We start from the raw sequence: 9,801 nt of genomic DNA, 5'->3' as shown, positions 1-9,801 counted from the left end.
TTTTTGAAAATGTAATGTTGTTTATTCAATATTTATGTTTTAGCAGCCTTTAGCGATAAGCCGATAGACTGTGGGCTAAACATCATGACTCAAAAATGACTTCAGAGGACTTTACCAAAGTAAGATGATATAACCTAAATACCAGCACTGCTTCCATTGTAGTTTCCTTTCATGGGAGCTGTAGGTCTTTCTGTGTGCACCAAGTAACTGTTGTTAACCATGGAAACAAAAAGCCCAGGAAAAGCTTCAAAATCAGCCGCCCATTAAATTAAGGCTTATAACCTCTGTGTCTGTTACACAGTTTACAGACCAGCCTGCAAACCTTATGAAAAAAACTCTTCCTCTGCTTCACTACATCTGTTACTGCTTTCTATGAAAGGCAAGAAGCAAAAACCAGCACACCAAGTAATGCTTTAGGACTCAAAACTCTGTTTTCTGATTCGTCAACTGAGAACTGAGAGTCACTTATTCAGGATAGGTCGACACAGGGTGGCAGCAAACCCTGATTGTTCAGGGCTTATGAGACGAAGCCAAAAAGCGGCTGGAGGAAGAGGCCCATGGTTCCCAGGACGCACACCGTCACAAACACCCAAAGGAAGATTCTATCAATCACCATGGCAACGTATTTCCAGTCATCCTCCACCTGTGAGCGAAGGACGGGACAAAACAAAAAGTGTGAGAAGACAGGGGAAGTGTCAGTGGTGACAAATGAAAGATGAAAATTGAAGGGATTTTTTTTTTTAAAGTGGGTGAGGAAAGGTGCACAGTGAGAGAAAAACGGGTGATTCAGACTCTCAGAAGGTGGGAGGGTGTGGGAGTCGATGGGGTGAGATGAGGATTACACAGCAAGGATGGAAAGAAGGAAAGAGAAAAAAGAGGGAGAGAGAAAAGAGTTGAACATTTCATGTAAGCCAACAGAAAATGGATACATAATTTACACAGGAGGAAATTACTATGATAATCACATTCAAACCACAGCGTCAAAAGTAGTGACAGGCGTTTTGACAAAGCTGATTGAGCCACGAGTTTTGCATATCAAAGGCTGCTTCTTCCCTTCGGGATATTTCACCCACTGTATTTATAACTGACAGAGAGAGGAGCGAGAGCTCTCCACTCAAATCTAAAATTATTTGGTTCCAACTTACAGTACGCTATTGTTAACTTATGGAGCAGGTGAGGATATGCAGCAGGGCTGCCCAGAATCACAGCAGTGCTCTCCCAGGCCAACACCTCTTGTTTTTGCATGAATACATTATGCATTAAACACACTTGCTGTGTGTTTGCTTTCTTTGAGCAACTTTAGATTTACGCAAAGTTTAGAGATGCAGGAATGTCATATTTCCTATGAGGCTTGATTCTGAAGTTTTGTCAGCTACTGTTTCCTAAAATGGTAAAGCTCAAAATAGTCACATCAAACTTACAGTAAAAAGATGCACAATGTGAATATCATTATTACACAAGAATTAAATTTAACACATAAACAGGAGTCAGTCCTTAGGGACAAAACCTCAAACACTGTCTGTACAAGGAGGAGGACCTTACAATTAACTCTGTTACAGGAAAAAAAACTGGACTAATGTGGTACCTCCTCTTGGTTCTGGTTAATAGACAAGCTGCAGAGTTTTGAATGAGGTAATGTCTATCAGAGTAAATGGTCCTATTTATGTTAGTTTTCCAAGGTGGAAAATTAATTTCCACAGATTATTATTATTATTATTAACAGTATTTCTCTTTTTGTTTTAGGTTCAACTGGTCAGATATCAATTTTGTCCTTGTTTAGCTTTAAGAAGTTATTGCAGATGCCATGTTTCTCAGACCCATAATCTCCAAGACTGATGTAAAACACTGTCCCTTTGATGTATGTTTTCCACCAGAGTCAGAAAGACCAACTAACTTCAAGATATTTTTGTATATTTGATTGAAGATAGGATTTTTGTTAATTTATTTTTATTCACTTAATCTTAATCATGTAATGTTTCATTTGTCACCCTCCTAATTTTATTAACTCTATGAATCAATGCCTACTGACATTTAAAACCATTTGTATCTTAATTATTTTGGACAAAATTCAGAATTTTTTGAATAATTATCTTGGGATTGACTTTGGTTAATTTGGTAGAAAAAGCAGAAACAAAAGTGGTTTCCCCCTCTGCTCTTTCTTGTGTGTGTGCATTTTTTTCTTTCATTTCATTTTCATTTTAATTAATTTATTTTTCTTATTATCCTCTAGCAGTCAGAGTGGTCATTTACACTGAAAATAAGAATGACTCACCTCTTTGGCTTTATTGCGGCTCCTCATGTTCTCAGCGATGTACTTGACGCTCTCGATGGCCTGTTTAATCTCAGGTGAAACCACAGAAAAAGCCACCACTGTGTTGATGCTCTGTGGACTCAGCTGACGTGCTGTTTTCCCCATGTCTGGTGTTTCTGGGGTCTCCTTCCCATGCTGGCAGGGGCAAGGGCACTTCTTCCCAGTGCAGCCCTCCATGGAGGAGAGCTTACTGTCCCCGAACTCCAGACAGTTGAGGGATCCCCCTCCAACCTGCTGGGGATCACAACCAGAGTTCAGATTGTGTTTCACACTCTGCTTCACCTCAGACACTGTTTGCTGATGTTTTTTCTTTCTTTTTTTTTTTTTTTTCTGTTTCCAGCCATGGTTTGTTTCAGTAGCGTGGGGTCTCTGGGACATATCTGTGGGATCTTAGTAGTACAACTTTTACAAGGTGATATTGTGGAAAGACTTGTTTCTGTCCAGTGTTTTGGGGAGTCAAACTTTTCAGGAAGTGCTTCCTCAGAGCTCTTAATGCTGACCATGAAGAACTTACTGAATCTACTGTACATGTGGGAGAACTGTATTTAAAGTCTTTTTTAGTAGAGAAAAAGTTAGTGGAGGCAATCCAAGGTTTTGAGCAGTACTATAGGAAACGATTCAGTTACTTCCCCTAGCCACTCTTCCGTGTTATAACTGCCTGAGATCTAGTAAAATCAACGACGACTATGATAGTACTCTTTCCCACAGACAATAAATTTCCACTTCCTCCCCCTGTACAAAAATGAAGCCAAAGTATCTTGGATACGTTGCAGACTGCCTCTTCCAATCACTTCCATTCACTGACTGAATCATGTCTTTATAAAGTTTTTAAAGTTTATCTGTATCAATGAATAGATTAGAAATGTACACACAAATTTACGAAATAATAATTAATCTGTGACAAAGGAGTTGAGCTCTACAGGTGATTAGTCACATGTAAGAAATGCTTTGTGCCAGCATAAGCCATAGGTTTTCTAAGGAGAGTCATTGGACACTATGCTTATTATTATTGTAACCTTTTAAAGGACACCTAATAAGATGACAACTGTCCTTGATGTAACTTGAAACCAACCCTCAATTAATAAGATGAAAAAGGTTTTTTACACTCATACTGGGTCTTTTTCTTCAAAGGAAATTACTACACCTTCTTTTGTGTTGTTTAATTCTTCAAATTTTGTTCCATGTTGATAAACCTACACAACAATTGGCCTCTGCATTGTGGTCTTTGCCACAGAGTCATGTACATGGCCAGGGGCAGGCTGGCCAGCGGGAGGTTAGTGGAATACAGTTACTCATAATTTGTATTCTGAATACGTAACGCTGTTTCATGTATTCCGTTACTCCCCAACACTGTGTGTGTGGGCGGAGAAAAGAGGTAAAATGACTGGCAAAATTTTGTTCAATTTCTGCTTTATTTGGTAGCATGAAAACATGGAAAAGAAGATGCTTTCTGTGTTCCTTGCATGTGGTTTTGCTCAAATAAAAGCAATTAAGTGTGTGTGTGTGTCTGTGTGTGTGTGTGTGTGTCTGTGTGTGTCTGTCTGTCTGTCTCTGGCTTCTTTCTTAATTTACCCCGCTCGTCTTTCTTGTTTTCTTTTGATGACTGACTGAGTGACTGAGCATATCACATTTCAGTAGAAACAGGGATCAGCTGTTAAAAAATGGTCATAGTATAGTAAGGCGTCAAAATCAGCTAAAAAAAGTCACATTTTTTCTGGCCTCAAAATGTCATAAAAATGGTCATAGTATAGTAAGGAGTCAAAGTCGGCCAAAAAAAGTCCAATTTTTTTTGGGCCTCAAAATGTCATAAAAATGGTCGTAATATAGTAAGGCGTCAAAATCGGCCAAAAAAAGTCATTTTTCAGAACGGCCTCAAAATGTCATAAAAATGGTCATGGTATAGTAAGGCGTCAAAATCGGCCAAAAAAAGTCCAATTTTTTTTTTGGCCTCAAAATGTCATAAAAATGGTCATAGTATAGTAAGGCGTCAAAATGGGCCAAAAAATGTCCAATTTTTTTTTGGCCTCAAAATGTCATAAAAATGGTCATAGTATAGTAAGGCGTCAAAATCGGCCAAAAAAAGTCAAAATTTTTTTGGCCTCAAAATTGGCCAAAAAAAGTCATTTTTCAGAACGGCCTCAAAATGTCATAAAAATGGTCATAGTATAGTAAGGCGTCAAAGTCGGCCAAAAAAAGTCCAATTTTTTTTGGCCTCAAAATGTCATAAAAATGGTCATAGTATAGTAAGGCGTCAAAAAAAAGTCCAATTTTTTTTTTGGCCTCAAAATGTCATTAAAAATGGTCATAGTATAGTAAGGCGTCCAAAAAAAAGTCCAATTTTTTTTGGACCTCAAAATGTCATAAAAATGGTCATAGTATAGTAAGGCGTCAAAATCGGCCAAAAAAAGTCAAAAAAATTTTTGACCTCAAAATGTCATAAAAAACGTCATAGTATAGTAAGGCGTTTTTTTCGGCCAAAAAAAGTCTAAATTTTTTTTTACCTCAAAATGTCGTAAAAAACGTCATAGTATAGCAAGGCGTCAAAATCAGCCAAAAAAAGTCCAATTTTTTTTTTGGCCTCAAAATGTCATAAAATTGGTCATAGTATAGTAAGGCGTCAAAATCGGCCAAAAAAAGTCAAAAAATTTTTTGACCTCAAAATGTCATAAAATACATCATAGTATAGTAAGGCGTTTTTTTCGGCCAAAAAAAGTCAAATTTTTTTTTGACCTCAAAATGTCATAAAAAACGTCATAGTATAGTAAGGCGTCAATATCGTCCAAAAAAAGTCAACATTTTTTTTGACCTCAAAATGTCATAAAAAACATCATAGTATAGTAAGGCGTTTTTTTCGGCCAAGAAAAGTCAAAAATTTTTTTGACCTCAAAATGTCATAAAAAACATCATAGTATAGTAAGGCGTTTTTTTCGGCTAAAAAAATTCAAAACTTTTTTTGACCTCAAAATGTCATAAAAATGGTCATAGTATAGTAAGGCTTTTTTTTCGGCCAAAAAAAGTCAAAATTATTTTTGACCTCAAAATGTCTTAAAAAAACGTCATAGTATAGTAAGGCTTTTTTTTCGGCCAAAAAATGTCAAAATTTTTTTTGACCTCAAAATGTCATAAAAAACGTCATAGAATAGTAAGGCGTTTTTTTCGGCCAAAAAAAGTCAAAATTTTTTTTGACCTCAAAATGTCATAAAAAACGTCATAGTATAGTAAGGCGTCAAAATCGGCCAAAAAAAGTCAAAATTTTTTTTGACCTCAAAATGTCATAAAAAACGTCATAGTATAGTAAGGCGTTTTTTTCGGCCAAAAAAAGTCAAAAATTTTTTTGACCTCAAAATGTCATAAAAAACGTCATAGTATAGTAAGGCGTCAAAATCGGCCAAAAAAAGTCAAAAATTTTTTTGACCTCAAAATGTCATAAAAAACGTCATAGTATAGTAAGGCGTTTTTTTCGGCCAAAAAAAGTCAAAATTTTTTTTGACCTCAAAATGTCATAAAAAACGTCATAGTATAGTAAGGCGTCAAAATCGGCCAAAAAAAAGTCAAAAATTTTTTTGACCTCAAAATGTCATAAAAAACGTCATAGTATAGTAAGGCGTTTTTTTCTGCCAAAAAGTGTCAAAAATTTTTTTGACCTCAAAATGTCATAAAAAACGTCATAGTATAGTAAGGCTTTTTTTTCGGCCAAAAAATGTCAAAAATTTTTTTGACCTCAAAATGTCATAAAAAACGTCATAGTATAGTAAGGCGTTTTTTTCGGCCAAAAAATGTCAAAATTTTTTTTGACCTCAAAATGTCATAAAAACGTCATAGTATAGTAAGGCGTTTTTTTCGGCCAAAAAAAGTCAAAAAATTTTTTGACCTCAAAATGTCATAAAAAACGTCATAGTATAGTAAGGCGTCAAAATCGGCCAAAAAAAGTCAAAATTTTTTTTGACCTCAAAATGTCATAAAAAACGTCATAGTATAGTAAGGCGTTTTTTTCGGCCAAAAAATGTCAAAAATTTTTTTGACCTCAAAATGTCATAAAAAACGTCATAGTATAGTAAGGCGTTTTTTTCGGCCAAAAAATGTCAAAATTTTTTTTGACCTCAAAATGTCATAAAAAACATCATAGTATAGTAAGGCGTCAAAATCGGCCAAAAAAAGTCAAAATTTTTTTTTACCTCAAAATGTCATAAAAAACGTCATAGTATAGTAAGGCGTTTTTTTCGGCCAAAAAAAGTCAAAAAATTTTTTGACCTCAAAATGTCATAAAAAACGTCATAGTATAGTAAGGCGTCAAAATCGGCCAAAAAAAGTCAAAATTTTTTTTGACCTCAAAATGTCATAAAAAACGTCATAGTATAGTAAGGCGTTTTTTTCGGCCAAAAAAAGTCAAACATTTTTTTGACCTCAAAATGTCATAGTATAGTAAGGCGTCAAAATCGGCCAAAAAAAGTCACAATTTTTTTGACCTCAAAATGTCATAAAAAACGTCATAGTATAGTAAGGCGTTTTTTTCGGCCAAAAAATGTCAAAATTTTTTTTGACCTCAAAATGTCATAAAAACGTCATAGTATAGTAAGGCGTTTTTTTCGGCCAAAAAAAGTCAAAAAATTTTTTGACCTCAAAATGTCATAAAAAACGTCATAGTATAGTAAGGCGTCAAAATCGGCCAAAAAAAGTCAAAATTTTTTTTGACCTCAAAATGTCATAAAAAACGTCATAGTATAGTAAGGCGTTTTTTTCGGCCAAAAAATGTCAAAAATTTTTTTGACCTCAAAATGTCATAAAAAACGTCATAGTATAGTAAGGCGTTTTTTTCGGCCAAAAAATGTCAAAATTTTTTTTGACCTCAAAATGTCATAAAAAACATCATAGTATAGTAAGGCGTCAAAATCGGCCAAAAAAAGTCAAAATTTTTTTTTACCTCAAAATGTCATAAAAAACGTCATAGTATAGTAAGGCGTTTTTTTCGGCCAAAAAAAGTCAAAAAATTTTTTGACCTCAAAATGTCATAAAAAACGTCATAGTATAGTAAGGCGTCAAAATCGGCCAAAAAAAGTCAAAATTTTTTTTGACCTCAAAATGTCATAAAAAACGTCATAGTATAGTAAGGCGTTTTTTTCGGCCAAAAAAAGTCAAACATTTTTTTGACCTCAAAATGTCATAGTATAGTAAGGCGTCAAAATCGGCCAAAAAAAGTCAAAATTTTTTTTGACCTCAAAATGTCATAAAAAATGTCATAGTATAGTAAGGCGTCAAAATCGGCCAAAAAAAGTCAAAATTTTTTTTGACCTCAAAATGTCATAAAAAACGTCATAGTAAAGGCGTCAAAATCGGCCAAAAAAAGTCAAAATTTTTTTTGACCTCAAAATGTCATAAAAGACGTCATAGTATAGTAAGGCGTTTTTTTCGGCCAAAAAAAGTCAAACTTTTTTTTGACCTCAAAATGTCATAAAAAACGTCATAGTATAGTAAGGCGTCAAAATCGGCCAAAAAAAGTCAACATTTCTTTTGACCTCAAAATGGCATAAAAAACGTCATAGTATAGTAAGGCTTTTTTTTCGGCCAAAAAAAGTCAAAATTTTTTTTGACCTCAAAATGTCATAAAAATGGTCATAGTATAGTAAGGCGTCAAAATCGGCCAAAAAAAGTCAAAAATTTTTTTGACCTCAAAATGTCATAAAAAACGTCATAGTATAGTAAGGCGTTTTTTTCGGCCAAAAAAAGTCAAAAAATTTTTTGACCTCAAAATGTCATAAAAAACGTCATAGTATAGTAAGGCGTCAAAATCGGCCAAAAAAAGTCAAAATTTTTTTTGACCTCAAAATGTCATAAAAAACGTCATAGTATAGTAAGGCGTTTTTTTCGGCCAAAAAAAGTCAAACATTTTTTTGACCTCAAAATGTCATAGTATAGTAAGGCGTCAAAATCGGCCAAAAAAAGTCAAAATTTTTTTTGACCTCAAAATGTCATAAAAAATGTCATAGTATAGTAAGGCGTCAAAATCGGCCAAAAAAAGTCAAAATTTTTTTTGACCTCAAAATGTCATAAAAAACGTCATAGTAAAGGCGTCAAAATCGGCCAAAAAAAGTCAAAATTTTTTTTGACCTCAAAATGTCATAAAAAACGTCATAGTATAGTAAAGCGTCAAAATCGGCCAAAAAAAGTCAAAAATTTTTTTGACCTCAAAATGTCATAAAAGACGTCATAGTATAGTAAGGCGTTTTTTTCGGCCAAAAAAAGTCAAACTTTTTTTTGACCTCAAAATGTCATAAAAAACGTCATAGTATAGTAAGGCGTCAAAATCGGCCAAAAAAAGTCAACATTTCTTTTGACCTCAAAATGGCATAAAAAACGTCATAGTATAGTAAGGCTTTTTTTTCGGCCAAAAAAAGTCAAAATTTTTTTTGACCGAAAAATGTCATAAAAATGGTCATAGTATAGTAAGGCGTCAAAATCGGCCAAAAAAAGTCAAAAATTTTTTTGACCTCAAAATGTCATAAAAATGGTCATAGTATAGTAAGACTTTTTTTTTCGGCCAAAAAATGTCAAAATTTTTTTTGACCTCAAAATGTCATAAAAAACGTCATAGTATAGTAAGGCGTCAAAATCAGCCAAAGAAAGTCAAATTTTTTTTTTGGCCTCAAAATGTCATAAAAATGGTCATAGTATAGTAAGGCGTCAAAATCGGACAAAAAAAGTCATTTTTCAAAACGGCCTCAAAATGTCATAAAAATGGTCATAGTATAGTAAGGCGTCAAAATCGGACAAAAAAAGTCACATTTTTTTTTACCTCAAAATGTCATAAAATACGTCATAGTATAGTAAGGCGTTTTTTTCGGCCAAAAAAAGTCAAATTTTTTTTTGACCTCAAAATGTCATAAAAAACGTCATAGTACACTAAGGCTTTTTTTTCGGCCAAAAAATGTCAAAATTTTTTTTGACCTCAAAATGTCATAAAAAACGTCATAGTATAGTAAGGCGTCAAAATCGGCCAAAAAAAGTCAAAATTTTTTTTGACCTCAAAATATCATAAAAAACGTCATAGTATAGTAAGGCGTCAAAATCGGCCAAAAAAAGTCAAAAATTTTTTTGGCCTCAAAATGTCATAAAAATGGTCATAGTATAGTAAGGCGTCAAAATCGGACAAAAAAAGTAATTTTTCAAAACGGCCTCAAAATGTCATAAAAATGGTCATAGTATAGTAAGGCGTCAAAATCGGACAAAAAAAGTCACTTTTTTTTGACCTCAAAATGTCATAAAATACGTCATAGTATAGTAAGGCGTTTTTTTCGGCCAAAAAAAGTCAAATTTTTTTTTGACCTCAAAATGTCATAAAAAACGTCATAGTATAGTAAGGCGTCAAAATCGGCCAAAAAAAGTCAAATTTTTTTTTTACCTCAAAATGTCATAAAAAACATCATAGTATAGTAAGGCGTTTTTTTGGGCCAAAAAAAAGTCAAAAATTTTTTTGACCTCAAAATGTCATAAAA

At 33.7% G+C, this 9,801-nt stretch overlaps 1 protein-coding gene across 1 annotated transcript in view; it reads right to left on the bottom strand.

Annotated features, from left to right (window-relative positions):
- Window positions 1-202: 202 nt before the first annotated feature.
- chrna6 (cholinergic receptor, nicotinic, alpha 6) overlaps window positions 203-9,801 on the bottom strand; it is a 62,362-nt gene continuing 52,763 nt past the window's right edge. Inside the window, exons 7-8 of the mRNA XM_041035811.1 lie at window positions 2,273-2,542; window positions 203-643 (exon numbers count right to left, since the gene is read on the bottom strand). Of these exons, the coding sequence (XP_040891745.1) occupies window positions 518-643; window positions 2,273-2,542 (396 nt within the window). The 3' untranslated portion in view covers window positions 203-517. The remainder of the gene's footprint in view (window positions 644-2,272; window positions 2,543-9,801) is intronic.

Source organism: Toxotes jaculatrix, chromosome 4 (assembly GCF_017976425.1).
Source record: "Toxotes jaculatrix isolate fToxJac2 chromosome 4, fToxJac2.pri, whole genome shotgun sequence".
Taxonomy (NCBI): domain Eukaryota; kingdom Metazoa; phylum Chordata; class Actinopteri; family Toxotidae; genus Toxotes; species Toxotes jaculatrix.
This window is presented reverse-complemented; position numbering and strand designations above follow the sequence as displayed.